General features: G+C 61.5%; 1 protein-coding gene across 1 annotated transcript in view; it reads left to right on the top strand.

Annotated features, from left to right (window-relative positions):
- Positions 1-18,085, top strand: part of MYT1L (myelin transcription factor 1 like) — a 442,535-nt gene that overhangs the window by 419,877 nt on the left and 4,573 nt on the right. Inside the window, exons 24-25 of the mRNA XM_040496904.1 lie at positions 7,749-7,840; positions 14,697-14,800. Of these exons, the coding sequence (XP_040352838.1) occupies positions 7,749-7,840; positions 14,697-14,800 (196 nt within the window). The remainder of the gene's footprint in view (positions 1-7,748; positions 7,841-14,696; positions 14,801-18,085) is intronic.

The following is an 18,085-nucleotide window of genomic DNA, read 5'->3' as shown; positions in this document are numbered from 1 at the left end:
CTGCACACACCCCGAAGCAGCGGGCAGGACCCAACTGGTTAGGTTGCGACGAACCCCCCGCACAGGTGGCCTGGCCGGTCCCCTGACCGCACGGGAGATCTGAGTTCAGGGCCCTGAGCAGCCGGCCGCCAGGGCCCGGGTCGGGACGCGCCCCCTTGGGACTGGTCCCCTCTGCACGACCCCGTGCTGACCCCTGTCCCCCGAAAGCACCCTGTCGTCTGACTCCCGTATTTTAATCTCCACGTTTTGTGTCTGACGGGAAGCAGTTGAGAGGGAGAAACGTGGGCCCAGCACCTACCCGGAACCGCGAGCCCCACAGGCCCCGTGAAGGGCCAGAAGGGAGAGGTCACGCCTGTGGCCTCCTCGGCCTGAAGAGGATGGGAGACGTGCAGTGTTTGCTGGGGGGGTGGGGGGGGGTGGGCGGGCCTCCCTCCTGGGGCCCCACGTCACAGCGGCGGGGGGGGGCGCCCCCCCCCCGGCGCTCGGCCCTCCCTCCTGGACCCACGTCACACCCACACCACATCTTTCTGTCCCCGGGGCCCAGTCCGCACTCGACGGCTGCTGGAGGCTCACTTCCCTTCCAGGCGGCCTGACCAGCAGCCGGTTCCACAGATACCGCAGCCCGGGCCGTAAAGCCAGCTCCCGGCTCTGCTCCTGCCCGCGGGACACCTGCCCGGCCGCGGGAGCCCCTGCTGGGCCCTCACCAGGCTGAAATCAAGGTATCAAGGTCTGCGCCCCCACCTGGAGCTCACTGTCCGCCTCAGACTCACTTGGGGTCTTGGCAGAATCCCGTTCCTTGAGGCTCCGGGACTGAGGCCCCTCCGCCACCTTCCCCACCCCCCCCCCCACCTCCCCCACCCCCGTGTCCAGACTGACGGCCACAGGAGCAGCCACCTGCTGCAAGCACCGCTCACCCGGGGAGGGGTCGACAGGGGCCCAGGCACGGGGGCAGGGACTCCAGGGTCCCCCTGAGCGCTCGGCCCCCACCAGCATACTGTCGGGGCCACGGCGCCAGGGTCTTTAGAGAAACAAATCTCTCCTACCGTCTCTGCCTCAAGAAACGCAGCCTGTTAGGACTGAGTGGGGAAAGCCAACGTGCAAGCCAAAACCCAATAATGCAAACGAGCTCGCTTTTATCTCCAATAAACAGATGAAGAAACGGAACTCTTAAAAGCTTTAAAGTCCCAGGATGGGAGTGAATCTGAATTAAAACACCAACACAGAACAGCACAAAACCAAACGGCACAAAGACCTCGGAGCTCTAGGTCAGAGGTCGCCGCTCAGCCGGCCCCGCGGACCCTCTTGTCTCCAGCCACTTCTGACCAGCGCGACACGACCCTCAACCCGTAAGCAAATCGCAGGTTTTGGGGATACAGCAGTTTTGTGAATGTGATTGTGTTGCACAGTTCTACAAGCCTGTGTGTCTTCTATGACTGTGCTCGTGTCTGTGCTTCCTCCCCGCGAGGCAAGCACGTAACCTGGGGTCCTGCCTCCACCCCCTGCTTTCTCCGAGGGCACACTTCTTGCGCCTGGGGGCGAGGTGTCCTTGCTCGTGGCCCCTGCGCCCCACCAGCTGTCTCCAGCGGCCCGCACGCTCCGTCCTCGGCAGAGGCACTGGGACCACCTGACAGTGGCCACCGGTGCTCAAAGACATCTGTCCTCTCTGTCCCTTGAAATTCCTGTGTCCTGGGGTCTCTGGGACCCACCACCCCTGGCCTCGCCCTCCCTGCCCGGCTTGGGCTAGCCCCATGGACACCCAGCACTCGGGGCTCCCAGCCGGCAGCGGTGGGGGGGGGGGGGTCCTGCTCCCTCCCGGGAGCCACTGACACCCCTTGTGCCCTCTCCTCCCCCACAGCCTCCTGGCAGCTGCCCAGGAGGAGGACCAGCCCTCCAGGACCCTGGGGACAGGCACCCGGGCCTGTGGCCACCAACCTGTGGGGCTGGGAGCCATCGGTGCGGTTCCCTGCAGGGTCCCTGCCTCTGTTGTGTGACTGGTTCGGACGATTTGAGTTTACATGCGGACCCACGTGCAGCCCCTTGTGGGGACACCCCGGAGCCGCCCTGGGGTTCTCGTCTACGGCTGCTGCAGTGGTGCCTCCCCGCCGTCCCTCCTCCGGTGCTGCGAGCAGAGCACAGGCCGAGCCGGTGCGGGCTCAGCAGGGGTAGGACGCACACAGCCCCCTCCCTGGACTGAGGCCACCGGCCCTTCCCGAGGTGCGTCCCCATGTCGCCAGAGCACCGGCCTGCCCCCTGCAGTGTCCCACTCGGGAAAGCTCCCATCCACGGAACAGGGAGGGGTGGGAACACGGAAGAAGCTCGCGCACACGGCCGCCCTGACACGCTCCCGAGGCCGCAGGCGTGTGTTCTCTCGCGCCCTGGAAGCCAGGGGTCCAACACCAAGATGCGGGCAGGGCTTCCTCCAAAGGCTCCGGGGTGTCCTCCCGGCCGCTCCAGCACCACGGGCACAGGGCATGTCCCTCTTCTAGGGGACACCTGTCACCGGCCGGCATGCCGTTGTCTCAGCCTGATCACATCGGCGAAGGTCTGGACAGGGCCCTGCTCACAGGTTCCGGAAGCTGGGACATCAGCATATCTTTCTGAGGGGACCACTGACCCACGGTAATAACTCTGCTGGATTTCGCTCCGAGCTTCCCGAGAGTGAGCAGAAGGACAGACAGAAAGACGACGGCGTCCTCACTGCCTGTTCGGATGAGCTCCCGCAGCACAAAACCCAATGCGCTCAGCAAGGGGACCGGGGGACAAGGGGACAAGGGGGCAGGGGCCGTGTCCCTCCGAGTGGCGGCTTGCGGCCGTCGGATCCCGGCTCCCATCTCGCTGCCGCACCGTCGGGACACCCCGAGCCTCCTCTCGGGGGCTCCTTCTGTCCCCGTGAGGGGCCGGGGGCCGCGGTCTCTTGGGCACCCACTCAGCGTTTGCCTCCGTCCCCTGGGCCGGGCGTCCTCCTGTGGCCTCCTCACCCGTGGCCTCGCCTGGGGTCTCATCACACCGGAGTCCTCACTGAGGAGGAAGAGTGGCCGGGCTCCTGGCCGTTGCGACGCACACAAACGAAGAGAAGAGCACGCTGCGTGCAGACGGATGGACGGACGGACGGACAGATTCCTCCCTGCACTCGATTTCAGCAACCGCCTCCAGGGAAATCCCGGTCGCTCCACCGTCTCAAAACTCTGCTGAAACGACCTGCTCTCATTTTACAAACCCAGGAAACAAAAACAGCGGAAACGCAGAAAGCGAAGAGGGCTCCGTCACTCGCACCGAGTAGCGGGAGCCATGGAGGCGGCGGACGCAGGCGCACAGACCCAGGAAGGTGGGGACCAGAAGTGAGCACGCGGCCCGCGGGCCCCACGGACCCCGCGGCGGGATTCGGGGCGGGCTCCAAAACCGCACCAGGTGGAAATCTCTGTAAGGAGAGCGGGGCTCCAGGAGCCCGGCCTCGTGCGCCCCTCGCCCCAGCAGAAGGGATGGGGTCCCAGGTGCATGGGGAGCAGGAACGGAGGGGGGCGCGGGGCCCTCCGCCTCTTGCTCCCAACCTGCTGTGGCCACCGCGTCAGCCGGTGTGCAACCCCTGCGACCTCCAGACGGACCTCCGCAGGCCCCAAAGACAGGCCTCAACTGGCAAGACTGGGGCCGTGGGAACGAACAGCCAAGGACGACCCACTGGTTAAGGAAAGCGCTAAGCAATGTAACAGAAAGCGAGAGAAACTGCATAAAGAGAAAGAAAAGCTCAGAGAAAACAGGCAATTCTGGAGAGAGGAGATTTTTTTTTTTTAATTTTGTCATCAGAAAAGGAGAATAAACACAATGTAACAAATGATTATATTCCTAATACAAGAAAAATTAAGAGAACCAGAAAGATCTTTTTAAAACAAAGACAAGTGAAATAAAAAGTTCAGTTACAAGGTCAGAATATAAAGTCGAGGAAATCTCTCTAAAATTATAAACGTGAGAAAAGAAGATAATTTAAAAAAACAGAGAAAGAATCGAGACGCTTCCTACGGAGCTCACAGGGATCTGCGAAGGCAGGAAAAGAGAGAAAACAGGAGAAGGAAAATCACCGAGGGGAGAGCGGGACACACACCCGGGGGAAGGTCCCCGAGCCTGGAGGGGGTTCGGCTCAGACCTGCGCTTGCTGAGTTTAGAGAAGGCGTCCTGAAGGAACGAGAGAGCAGCCGTGGAGGGGGCACCGTGCCCCACAGGCTCCCCCAGAGCAGCAGAGCCAGGACCAGAGACCCGCCTCGGGGCCCCCGATGCTCCGTGGCCACCCAGCACCGAGACCCAGGCCCTCCCACTGGGGTGACCCTCCAGCCAGGGTGACTGTCCTGTTGGGGTGACCGTCCAGCCAGGGTGACCCTCCTGCCTAGGTGACACTTCTGCCAGGTTGGCCCTCCTGTCAGGGTGACCATCCTGCCCCGGGGCGGCCAGCCTTCCCGTGGGCAGTGTACCAGCCTCCTACCCCCTCCCCGCACGTTGGGGGCAGGTGGTCTAGAAACCCTAGAGAGCCAGGAAGCCCAGTAGACAGTTCAGCGGGGACATTGGTGCCCCTCCCCCCCACACGATGCCTCCTGCTCGTGAGTCAGCAGAAGCGGGGGGTGGGAGATGGCTGTGACCATTGACTGTCCACACTGCAGGCCCCGTTACTAGTGTATCTCCTCTCTCTCAGGTGACAGTCACACAGGAAGGGGGCCGTTCAGCAAGGTGAGACAGCAAATAGTAAATCAAGTGTCCAGGTGGTAAAACGTGGCTGGAAAGAGGCCGGTTGCATCTGGGTGCGTGCCTCCAGGCCGAGATCTGAGCCACAAACACCCCCGCGTGCGGGTCCCCGAGAGTCCTCCGTCCCTAAATGCTCGGCCCCCCGCCCCCGCTCTCTGGGCCTCTGGGCAGCACACCCCACCTGCCCACAAGGCAGGTCCTCCTCCCACGACCCACCCGCACTGCCCCCGTGTCTTTTCAGCCGTACCTTCCGGAGCCTTTCCCTTAATTTAGCTATTTTCAGCTGTAAGATTCTCCTGAACGAAGTCCCTTTGGGGCCGATGTTCCGACCAAATGTCCCGCCTCCCTCTGAAGCGCTTGCCTGGACCCACCCTGGGCTTCCCGGTGCTGTCCCTGTGCCTGACATCTGGGGAACTGGGGGAGGGGGGAGGTGGCAAGCTGGGTGGGCAACAAGTTAAGTGATCCCCACAGCGGCCAGAACTGAGACTCTGACTTTCCAAACCCCCACTCAGAGCGATGCAGTTGTAATTAGAGGCGTTCCCATGATGGCCCACTGGGCCCCCGTGGGAGCCACACCAAGACCCCCAGGTCCGCTCCCTGCAGGCAGCGGGGGCGTGGGACATTCCCGAGTCCTCAGCCATCCGGGCCCCCAGGAGTCAACACGCCACAAAGTGAGGCCAGCGTGAGCTGCCACCAGACCCACGGACCCGCCCTGCACCCAGCTCAGTGCCACGGGACACTTCCAAATTTCACCCATGAGGTCATGCGGTCCCCGTGCGCGGGTGGGTAGGCCTGAGCAAAACAGATGACTCTGCGGTGCTGAGTCCCGGTTCAGCTTCCCGGCTTGAGGGCGGTGGCCTGCCATCCCCAGCTGGCCCTTTGCGTCACTGAAAACCAGGAGAAGCCTCGGAAGATGAAGGCAGTGTGGGCGAGGAGTCCGAATTTGGACGGTGTTCCTTCCGCTGCACGTTCGGGTCTGGGAGCAGCGTTCTAGGCACCCCCGGAGATGCCCGGTGGGTCTACACTGCTGACGCCTCCCCTTCGCTGCTTTGCGACCGCGCACTGCCGCGTGGCTTAGTTCCCACCACCCTATCGTCAGGGCAGGGGAACTCGGGTGGGGAGATACCCAGCGGGCACCACACTGGTGCTAGCGGCTTCCAGGAGCCACCAAACTCGGCCGGCAACAAGCTGGCCTCTGAACAGCCCTGCTGAGCGGGGACAGGACAGGACACCGGGATGCGAGAGCTGGGGGCTGGTGACCAGCCGGGCCCGCTTTCTAGCAGCGGGGCAGACGCGGACACGGGCAGGACGAACCGCGCTTGCCGACATCGGACGCGGAGCCCCGAAAAGACGGTGGAGGCGGCCGCTGGGACACTGCTCTGGAGAAGCCGGAGGGCGGTGGTCCGTCCACAGTGGGCTGAACAGGCAGGACCCAAGCTGAGGGCCTGGCTCCGTGAAGGGACGGTCACGGGCCACCGTGGTGACAGACAGTGGGGAACAAACACACACGAGGCTCGTCCCCAGCAGGAGCATGGAGCACCCCCCCAGATGACTAAACCTGGGGGACCCTCCAGTGCCTTCCTGTCCCCCACCCGCCATGCCATCGGGGGCCCAGAGGCATTTTCCCTGGGAGCTCACGCCCCAAAAATCTGGAAACACCATCAGCAAACACGGCTCACGGAGGGAAGGTCCCAGGAAGAGCAGCAGGTGTGGTGATTTCTCACGAATACTCTGCACGGCACCGAATACCAACGTCTCACAGACAGCGGACCAAAGACCGCTTGGACGTTGGCATGAACCACGCAGGACCGTGAAAATATGTGACATACAAGGATACGTCTTCCCCCAAACAGTGCTAATCCCCATCAGAAAACGTGTGAGAAAAGTGTGTGAAGACACTTAGAAAGCCTCCGACATGAACACAGACATTACATGGTATTACTAATAACCACGTAAGCCACGCTGTCACCAGGTGTTGGATGGACACAGATACAGGTAAAGCCCTCACAGCATCGCTAGGCTGTGGTCCATCTGGCCCTGAATTATGGGTGAAATACAACATTATACATACGTGATGTAATATATATGTGATATTGGACATACAGTCGTATACACACGTACAGTTTTCATTGCATCGCACACAAAGTGCCAGGGGAACCACGAGTGCGGGGGCCCCCAGTGTCGGTCCCTCCGGACGGTGGCGGGTAAGAGTGAGCCCCCAAGGGGCAGGGGTGGGGAGGCCCAGGCTCGGGGCCACAGAACGTGTCGGATGCAATTGTCCTCAACGCTTACATAGTGAGAAAGAGACGGAGGGAGGGGAGCCGCCTGGGAGGACGGTCGTCAGACAGACACAGCGGCCAGCTTCCCGGTTCTGCACATGCACCCGGAGGGGACAGTGTTAGCAACGTCAGGGGGCAGATGGGAAGTTTGCAAAGAGGCCACACGTTTGATGTCAGTGGCAAAGGGGTTTTAAACATTCCAGTGAGATCATGATATTGGGGCTCCATTTTCACAACTGCGATCGCCCCCAGTAGTCTACTGGAGGCAGGACGGGTGCAGGAGGAGCCGATGTGCCGTGAGACGGAACGGTGAACGTGGGGGTGAGCTCGTTATCGGATCTTTCCGCTTTCGTACGTTCAAAATCAGATCTTAATTCAGGCCTCCTGTAGGTTTGACACCTTCTGTAATAAGGAAGTTTTCCAAAGCCAGTCGCTCCATAGACAGCCACGCGGCCCCAGGAGGCACACGGTGAAGGGGGCGAGCGGCGACCTGGCCCGGGGCCCCGTGCAGAACCGTCCCCGAATCCACAGGCAGACACAGGCCCCCTCGTGCGCGGGGACTGGGCCACGCGGAATCCATTGCTCTGACTTGTTTCCCATTCGCACAAAGCCCGTGGCCGGCAACCAGTCTGACGAAATGACTCGGCGACACGCCTCCCTCGTGGCTCGCGACTGTTCCCTCTGCAGGGCTTTGGGGGTCTCGGAGGCCCGTGACTAATGCCACCCGTGTCTTGTCCCCAGCTTGTCGGGATGCCCGCGAGCCACGTCAGCCATGAAGAAGGCGAAGCTGTCAGGAGAGCAGATGCTGACCATCCGACAGCGGGCCAGCAACGGTAACCACCCCACGGGCTGCCCGGGGGGCAGGAGCTGCGGCCCCGCTCTGTCCCCTGGCGTGACCACAGCCTGAGACAGTCGCAGCATCTCTGCCGGGGCGGGATGGTTCTGGCCGCATCTAAGAGGCCAGTCCATCCGTCTGGGGTCAGGGGGAGTGTCCCCAGCAGTCCCAGCAGTTTGCCCCCGTTGTGCCTCTGCCCCAGGCCCTCCTGGAGCGGCCGGGTTGGGGACAGCCGCCCTCCTACCCCCTCCACGCTGAGCTTCCCAGCTGGCCCACTGTCCACCTGCAAGGACCTCTGGGTGCCACAGCCGGGAGTACAGGGGTGCCACGGGAGGGAGGGCGAGGAAGCAGCCCAGCCTCTCCAGTGTTCACAGCTTCCTCCTTCATTCACGAGTTCATGCAGAGTTGCAAATCGCGGTGCGTGTGTGGCCCCTGGGGATGTGGCGGGAGAAGTGTGGCTCTGCAGGCTGAGGGGACAAGGCCGCGCTCATGCTGCAAATGGGCTCCTTTTCACAGTCTTTTTAGAGGGGCATTTTCGGAGTTGTTGAGCCTTTGGGGGGGAGTTCTGTTGGGAAGGCGCGGTGCCGCGAGTGACGCGTGTGTTAGGTGAGCCCCGCCCACGCCTGTCCTGTGCCGGTGGCCGTGAGGTCAGCGCTAACGAACCAACAACGAGCATCCAGGTGTCTTTCAGCAGAAACACGCATAGAAGGAGCCTCCAGCCCGATGGTTGCTGGGACGTAAGCAGGGCTCGCAGCCTCCGACCTGCGCCTGCCCTGGGACGGCTGACTCGGTGTTGGCGGGACTTGGTAGAACACCACTCGAGGGATTACGGCGCCCGGGATTTGCAACCACTCGGCAAACTGCCACTTCGGAGAGCAGGGGCAGGGCCCCTCCTCAGAGGACGCTGCGAGGAGGGCGCCGGGGCAGGGCCGACCCCGAGGCTGGCAAAGCAGGGGTCCCGGGCAGGCACCGCCATCAGGTTGGGCCCCCGGGAGCAGCGGCCAGCAGTGCAAGACGTGGGCCCACATGAGCCCAGTCCCTGGGCCCGTCCCTGGAGCTGCGGCCCCGGGGACCTGGCCCCCTCTGCTGGGGTCTGCCTGAGGCCACCTCCCCCGCAGGAAGGCCGGCCGGGCCAGGGCCCCGAGGCCTCTGCCGGTCACGGTCACGGCCACCCGACCACTCATTCCAGGTCCCGACAGCAGCTCCGGGGCGTCCTCGAGCCTCCTGCACCACGCGGTCCTTAACATGCGGCCGTCACTGCCGGGAAGACGGCCAGGGTCACGATGCGTGTGTCTGGAAGGCTCGGGCTCTGGCCTCCCCGCTTCTGTGGGACACACGCTCGGGGCCACAGGCACGGAGCTCGAGCGCGTGGAGCGCCGCCTCCCGGAGCTTCGGGAACCGCACCGTCACCCACAGGCCCGAGGCCGCGTGGGGAAGCCGCCGGGAGGTGCCAGGCCCGCTGCCGTCACACCTCTCGGCCGTGAACAGCAGTGCCGGCCGCCGGGAAGAAACCACCACCGCCACCCTTCTGGAAACACTCAGCGTGACCTTTCACCAGACGCCCTGGGGGTCAAGCAGCCACCCCCCGCCGGTGGGTCGGGCCTGTGACGGTCCACACTCTTCGGTGACAGAAGCGGCAGCGGGCTGGGGGTCAGTGCAGAGAAGGAAAGGACAGAAAACAGACCCGAGGAGGGGCCATGCGGAGGGAGGCAGGCGGGATCCGGGTGCAGGGACGCATTCTGTCACGCTCTCGCCAGGGTGCGGCGGCTCGGGTCACGCAGCCATGAGAGGTGGGAGCTGGACCGACCCGGGTCCTCCTGAGCCCGAGTTTCTCATCTGTCTGGACATTCTTCATGCCAGGACCAGAGTCACTTCTTAGTGACCCCTGGGGACACTCCTCTCGGTGCAGAGGCTGCGTCGTGAGGCGAGGATGGGCGGGCATCACCCTGAGCCGCGGACCCCCGGGCAAGCACGGGGGAAACGCGCTGCCGCTCCCGGGGACGGGCCAGAACACGCCATTTTCCACAAGGATCGCCCCCGTCCTGCCACGTGCAGAGATCTGGTTGCGGCGTTGCCCCCGCTGAGATGTGGAAAACAGTCTGTCTCTGTCTCTTTTCTCGAATACCTTGAGTGCAACCTGGCCTGACAATGCTCTAACCCCTTCGCGGGTAACGTGGCCAGAAGCTTCCCTCCCTCCACGCCCGGCTCTTCCGTGAGCGCGCAGGCCTCAAGGAGACCACTGTTCAGTTGGCTGAGCTACTCCTGTGTTGGGATTCCAGCGCCTTCCGTCAAGTGTTCACCTGAATAAAAAGGAGCTCTTCTGAGTGTCCTGGAAGCTCCCTTCTGGCGCGGAAATCTGGGACCCTGCCCCCCCCCCTCCTTCCTTCCTTCCTTCCTCTTCTTCCTCCCCCTCCGCCCTTCTCCTTATTCTTCAAACTTAAAGGTCGCCATGATTTCTTTATCCCCCAGAACGGCTCTCAAAGCAGCAGGAGGTGTGGCCTCTGCTCAGACCCTTCTGCAGAGCCCCCCCGGCCCCCTCAGCAGGCAGCTCCCCACCCCCCCCACCCCACCCCGCTGCCAGCCCAGCTGTCCCCGCCTTTGTTTTTGCTCTTTTGTTGTTGTTGTTGGACCTTTGTCCGCGTCTTGCCAAGGACAGGAGGAAATGAGGCAGCCCTCCTTCTTCCTCCCTGGATTGTCACAGAAGTCAGGCTGCGGGAAGGGGCTGTGACATCTATCGAACACGGAGGCCGGGGGCGGGCCTCTGTCCCTGCTGCCCGCTGCAGGCGCTGACACGCTTAAGCTCAGCCTCCCCGCAGGCGAGGACCCAGCAGAAGTGCCACTGCCCTGAGATACGGACAAGCGCACTGCACCCCAGTCGCTCTCTCCCGTCTCCAGAAGCGGGCACCGCACCATGACCTGGGGCCTCGGGGGTGTCCTAGGGGCAGGCGTATGGGGAGAGCTTGAGGAAATTTGTTTCCAGACGCTGGAATTCTCTGGACTCTCTCCTGAGCCCAAGGGACTGAGATCCCGTCCACCTTCCCCCCACTCTGTCCCTGCCACCCTCACAGGTGAATGTCCGCTATAGGGGCGGCCGGGATGCTGGGCTGCGGGGGAACCGCCCGGGCACGTGGGGGGCCGGCCAAGCGCACAGGACAGATGCGGCAGGCACCCTGTTTCACAGACGCACTGACGGTCGTCCGTCCGTGAATCCCGCGCTCCTAGAAGAAAACTCAGAGATGGGAAGGTCAGCACAGGGCCCCTGCTGTATTTTTACTGCACGTGAAATGATATGACTTCTGTCAGAAAGTGGATCTGACCCGCAGGCCGCTCTGGTGATGACGCCTGAGTTGCCGCTTGGTCCGTGCAGTGCAAGTCGCTCGTAAATCTTACGGACTAAACTCTTTGGTCCAGGGCTGTGACGGACGTTATTTAAAGCACTCCACAGCATACAGTTTTGAAAATACGTATCTTTGGAAACTGGACTTACAATAAAACATTTAGAGGACCAAGTTAAGACTTATAAAAAGGAATTTTTGTTTTTAATTTTTCAGTTCAGCAGAACTGGAAGCCCACCGTGCTAGGCCACATACAGTATTTTCACTCTTCCTTTTCCCTTCAGTTATTTGTCAGCCTGCAGCAAGGTCAGCAGGAAAAAACAGTCTCTGTCACTTTTCACTGAAGACAGGTGACCACGGAGACCCACGCTGGCTTCTCAAGGAACACTTGCTATCCAGCCGCTTCCTTTAGCCCCCGCCGCTCGAGTCTGACTCCCGCATCTTTTATAGATTGATTCATCTCTTAACAACCACTGTGTCAGAGAGGGACCATTTTTGCAATGGAGGAGTTTGAAGTTTAGGACTACGAAAATTACTCATCACCAAACTCTTCCGTGGGAAGATACGGATTTAGGTCCCGGGTTTGTCACGTTTCGAATTCCAGGCTCTACAGCCGTGGCTTCTCAAACCCCTCAGCAGGGCGGGTCAGAAATGCGTCCAGTGTCCGGGAAATATCTCAGGTCATGTGGTCTCTGCGGCTGTCCCAGGAAAGTTAAGTAGAAAGTAGGAAATGCTGGACACTCTTTTGTAAAAACTCAAACCAGTAAAAGGGCCCCCAAGATGCCACCCGTTTTCCAGAGACCACGTTCTCTTCTCAGAGCTTCCTCAAAACCGTTCTAAGCTTTCCTTTGCTAGAAGGCAGCCCCACGAGAAAGATGTCGACACGTCGGGGGGTTTTACGAACCTCAGCTCATTTTGGCTACCGCTGACATCGCCTCCACCAAGCCAGTGCGACTTTCCCCACGGTCCTCTGGGCGTTGTGACAGCGCGGTCATCTTCAACCCGCCGGACCTCAGATGAGCTGTTTCGGTCACCATTCCACTCCGACACCATCAGCGGAAACGTGCCACGCTGACGCTGGGAACAGGCAGGTGCGCAGAGCATCCTTTTCTTATCAAGAACTATCCGGAGTCAGACGTCGTGACCAAACAGTTCTGAGGGTCCACGCGGGACGGGTCCCCAAGAAGAGCCACACCAGCCTTCCCGCACAGGCTCCACCGCGAAGCACGGTCAGGTCTAGCCTTCCACACTTTTAGCCACCACACACAAATAAAAACCTAGACCTTTCATTTGACGTGTAAGAGAAACCAGTTGTTTTGTTCGCTGACGGCTCTTCCTCTGCACGGTGCACACAGGACGGAGAGCTATTACCAGAGGGACTCGGGGAGACGCCCCCTTCCCTGCGAGCACCAGAGAGAAGGCTTTGCCGTGAATAGTGGTGTCTTTCAGAAGTCACCTGAATCTGGATGAGACAGACCTCAGGGGTCCCTCAGGGGTCGGCACAAAACAGGAAGGTTCACTGTGCCTCTTAGAAACGAGACCACACTCACGCTGATGCAGTGTTTGGATCCACAGAAACATGACATACAGCCCGAAAAAGCCAAGTTTTAAGTTTGTTCAGACCTAAAAAACCGCAGAAGGTATCACACGAAGCACTTGCTCAGAAACCTGAACCAAAATTCATTTTGGAAATGCACCAGCTCAGACACAGGCTGGAAGGGCCGTCGGTTCACAGGTCCCCAGGTCCGTTTGTGTGACAGATGTTCTCCGCGCGCCTGGGCTGCTGGCGTGGCCAATCCGTGTTAGCGGATAGACTGCTTCACAGTCTAGCTGCTTTACAAATCAGGATTCTTACGCACCCGTGTTCTTATCTCCAGGCGCATCCAAACGTCCCCAGAAACAATAATGTCATCAGCCACCCCTGGGCTGAGCCCTCCTGTGTGCTCAGGACCACATGCGGTGACTCAATCAGCCTACCCCGGCTGAGAGAGTTGCCAAGGAAGTCTGGTCACAGATAAAAAAGGGGGGAAATGTAACAGCTCAAATCGCTGGAAGGATTTCCTCTTGGACCCGTGAACAGCTTTGGGAGATACGTGGGTGGGATGGCGAGCAGGGAGGCTTTGCTGGCGACGTTCCGGACCCTGTAAGACATGGCTGGGGACACATGCTGAGGCCTCTATGGTGGAGCCAGGGCCACGAGACCCAGCCTTGGGGTCAGCGGGCCACAGCTGGTCCCTCGGGGGGGAGGGGGGGAGCTCCGCAGGTTCAAGATCTGCTTGTTTGCAATTTAGCCCCCGGAGTGGGTCTGTGGAGGAGACTGGAAAGGAAGGCTGGTGGACCCAGAAATCAAGGCGAACACGCGTGTTCTCTCTGCTGTACAGAGGAAAGGCCGCGTCTCCCCCAAGGTGTGGGCGTGTGGTTCACCTCAGGAAGATCGCCTACTGTTCCGACGTCCATTTTCTTTTCCATTTCCACTAAAATCGACAACTGAGACCCAACACCCTGGATCCCACCGCTCTGTCTTTGTCTTTCGGACGCGTTGGTGGGGAGGCCGGGTGGGCCAGGGCCCCAGGTGTCCCGGGCCTTCCCTCCCAGGTGGCCGCCCCCCCTTCTGTCTGCAGACTGGAGAAGGGCGTCTGTTCTGGCCCCGAGGCCTGGGCTGCGCGCCTTGTCCGAGCGTTAAGTCAGCCTCCACTGCTGAGCTATGTGACCATGGGATGGCAACCCCGAGTCCTGGGCTGTCAAGGGTGAGAGTCTCTGTGGGACTCCTACCATTCTTCCCTTGACTACATTCAGCCTTAAAAGACCCACAGGCCAGAATGAAAAAGGGTCTGGATCTTTCCGCCCTGGCGCCTTCCACTGCCAGCAAGCAGCCAACTGAGCTAGAAACTTGGCCCCGGCGCCCCACGAGGCCAGAGCTGGCGGTCGGTCCCAGGGCACCCAGGGCAGGGCGGGGGGCTGGTGCAGCCTATACTCCCCATCGCCCCGCAGCCACAGCAGTCCCAGCAGCAGATGCATGCTTTCTAGCATTTTCTTGTTTGTGTCAGTTACGTGGCCCGTGTGCAGAGAGCCCTTTGGGGACGACCCCCGCAGTCCCCCTCAGCCGCCACGAGTCTTGGCGGGAGGGGGCCCCGGACACTCGGGCCGCAGGTGTGGTCACATGTCAGCGGCTCTGCGGGGCCTGGCGAGGGCAGGGACGCTGTTGGTCTCGTTTTTGGATGTGTCCATGGTGTGACAAGGGAGAGACTGAAAATGGGCTGAGGGGGGTGAGCCCACCTCCAGGACAGAGACGGGGCAGCGGGGCCCTGGGCGGTTGTCCCCGAGGGGTCCCCTCACGGTAGAGAGGGGTCTGTGTGCCTCGGTTGTAGGGCTGGAAGAACATGCAAACTGGGCTATTCTATAAACCCAAGAGTCTCTTCTTCCAGAAAACCCAGTTCCAAACATAAAAAGAGCACAGAAAACTCAAAACGGTGGCTGTGTCTACACGCACGATGCTTGAACGCAGTTCTGTCCTTACAGGCATAGAAAACGATGAAGAAATCAAGCAGTTGGATGAAGAGATCAAGGAGCTCAACGAGTCCAACTCCCAGATGGAAGCCGATATGATCAAACTCAGGACTCAGGTAACAGTTTTTGAAGCCCTCAATTTTAGCCACCGTGTGCGCTCGGGCCGGGGACCCGGGGACCCGGGGACGTGCCAGCTCTTGGGCCTAGGGACAGGCCAGCACTCAGCCTTGGGGCTCCGGGGCGCTCCAGTGCTCGGGCCGAGGTCATGTGCTCCCCTTCCCCTATATGCCACCCCATTTTCATCCCATGTCCTGATTGCTGATGTGGGCTGTTTTGGTGGCTGAACCCTTGGTGCACAGTGACCGCCAGCCCCCTGCTTCCTGCCCCAACACACGCTTGAGTGAAATGCCCTTTGCAAGCAGTCCTGCCCGGAGGGTCTCCCGTTCCTGCACATGAGCTGCTTTCCTCCCGAGACACGGCAGGCCCTAATGTCCTGTGGTCACTGTGTTACCTAGGGAGACAGCATAATTCCCGGAAAGGAGCAGCCTGGCCCCAGGGTCTTATGGAAGGCCGCCCGTTCGTGGGGTCTCAGGCCCAGGTACTCAGTGCAAGGAGGGAGGGAGGGAGGGAGGAAGGCTGCCCGTTCATGGGGTCCTAGGCCCAGGTGCCCAGTGTCAGGAAGGAAGGAAGGAAGGAAGGAAGGAAGGAAGGAAGGAGCAGCCATTATTGAGCACCTACTGGATACCTGGCCGCAGGGGCCGTGGTGTATAGTCCCACTGCACGCACAGTGGTCCACGGGGTAAGTGTCATCACTGTCCCGTTACACATGACTGGCTGGGCCGAGGCCAATGGCCCGTCCGCGGCAGCTCCGAGTCCCGTCCCCGAGTCCACGCGGCACCCCAGGCGCCCTGCCTCCTCTCTGGGAGCGCACGTGGGTGCTGCCGTCACAGCCGCGGCGAGGCACGTCCGTCCTGGAGGAAGCCAGGGCTGCACGCCCTCCCCCTGCGGACCCCTCCTGGCCGCCCACAGAGCGGGCCTGTGGCACATCGGGTAGGGGTCACAGCTCTGCTGTGCAGCGGGCTGGCTCCGTCCGTGGCGGCATCGCACCTCCAGGGAGGCTGTGTCCCCACCGGAGCGCCCAGGGGGACCCCACGGGTGCCCCTGAGTGGGAAGGAAGCGCAAAGCGGGGGCGTCCTCTCTCCGGCGCGACTGTTCTGTTGAGCCGTTTCCACGCCAGCCTGCTGGCCCACGGCAGCCTCGCCAGGGCTCGCTCTGGTTACCAGCTGGGCGTTGTCCTTAGCACCAATCCGCACGCAGGGCCGTGCCCGGCCCCAGGTCAGAGGCCCGAAGCAGGTGAGGGCCCCAGGAGGACTCTAGGGCCACAGGGGCCCCCGTGAGCCCGCACACCTGCAGTGACTTGTTTCACTGGGTCCAATGAAAGCACCCTCCCGGACTTGTATTCTGCTCCCACGGGTGGAAGCCTGAACACTGATCGACCCAGCTCGCGCTCGTAATCCCGAGGACTCAGAACCCCCCACCTGCCCTGGGCGGTGAGCCGCAGCCGGCCGGGCCCCATTCTGACAAAACGCACTCGTGTCCCGCTGGAAGGCCTCCTTCCTGCCCACCCCCGTGCCCGGCCGGCCCTGCGGTGGAAACGCAGCTTTCCCGTGTGTCTGCTCGAGGGGCCGAGCCCTCACACGCTGGAAATGGGGCCCAGCAGCGGGAGCCACTGCAGGGACGAGGGCCAGGCGCTGGGCGCCCCCAGACCCGAGCTTCCCAGCAGCCCCGCACATCCGGAGCAGAGACAGGCCCCTGTGCACACATTCGTCTCACCCCTCGCTGGTCCTTTTGTCCCCGTGTGGATTGCCACTGCCCACCTGGGGCTTTCCGACATCCCGTGGGAACGTGTGCTCCTGGAGGCGTCCATGCGCCTCCAGCGTCAAAAATGAATTTAAGGGTTGACATGTATCCCACTGACCTGGCTGCTGTCCCTCGGTGGCTCCTCGTCTCTGGAATGCAAGCCCGGTGTCTTCAAGGGACTGCAGCACTCTGAGCCAGGGTCCGTGAGCCCATGGTTTCCGGGGCTGGAGGGTGCAGGGCAGGTCAGCTGAATGATGACACGGTCAGTCGGCCACGGAGACAGCACTCAGCAGCCCGGGAGCAGCCCGGAGGAAGGTCCCTCAGGAGGAAGGCATACGTGCTCATTCCTGGCAACCTCCCGCCCCCAGTCGGCGCTCAGGGACAAATGAGGCTGTGGCCACGAGAGCCCCGCTACCCAGCAGCCCCTGAGTGCCTCTGCCTTCTAAATTTTGGCCATGGCACAGTTAGCCTCCCAACCTTGTCTTGGAAAGTGCCAGAAGGTTGGTGGTCCTGCCCCTGGGTTTCCCATGACCCCTGGCACCCTCACTCCCTATCAGTGACCAGAGGTAAAGGCAAGCATTCCCGGGGCCACCAGGCCGCACAGAGACACCACAGGGGACACAGCCCAGCAGTCTGAGCGGACGAACCACTGAGATGGTCCGTTCCCTGCTGTTCTCCCCGACCCAGCAAATCCAGGCCTGAGGCCCTGCCCAGGTGACTCGGAGAGACAGGGACCGAGCCCGCGGCTCTGGGCCCAGTGCTGCCTCGCCTGTTCATACGCTGGGGCTGCGTGCAAGTCTTCAGCGTGGAAAGAGATTCTGCTGCTTCCGATCATTTTCTGGGTGGCGGGTCTGACCCCAGCCTCTCCCCGGGTCCCAGGTCCAGAACTGGAGACCAAAAGTGGCGGTCTCTCCATTTGAAATGGTCAGAACAGTATGAAGACTTACATATGTTTCTAATATTCTCAAATCAGTGATTCTTAGCTACGTCTATTTTGCTTATAAATCTCATTTTTCACTCAAGTCTTGTCTAGATTTTGAATGCACACACACAGGCCTTCCCGGCGCCTCTCAGCTCTGCCACAGTGACTAGATGCTCCCCAAGCATTTAGAGAGGATGTGCTTGTCAGATAGGGACACCTGTGTCCTTGTCCCCAAGCTGAGGACAGGGAGGGGACCAAGACCACATGGCTCATGGGCAGCAGAACCAGGCTGCTGGCCGGCTGCCCAAACCCCCAGTCCTGGAACCCCCGCCAGTGCAGGCCTCTTGGTTTGTAGGCCCCTTCTACCAGAGTTACCTCTGGCCTTTCTTCCGCTGGGCTTTGCCACAACAGCCGCTTCCCTACTGGCTCCTGGACGGACTGGAGAGGTCTCCGCTTCCGCCTCCTTCTCTTCCACCGCCCCTCCCAGAGCAGGGGAGAGCCCCACCCTCAGACAGCTGGGGCAGGAGGGCGGGGCTGGGGCAGGAGGGCGGGGCTGGGAAGGGGGCGGGGCTTGGGCAGGAGAGTGGGGCGGGGGCAGGAAGTTGGGGCTGGGGCAGGT

This window comes from Herpailurus yagouaroundi, unplaced genomic scaffold, assembly GCF_014898765.1.
Source record: "Herpailurus yagouaroundi ecotype Mexico unplaced genomic scaffold, PumYag 188, whole genome shotgun sequence".
In the NCBI taxonomy this organism is placed as follows: Eukaryota; Metazoa; Chordata; class Mammalia; order Carnivora; family Felidae; genus Herpailurus; species Herpailurus yagouaroundi.
This window is presented reverse-complemented; position numbering and strand designations above follow the sequence as displayed.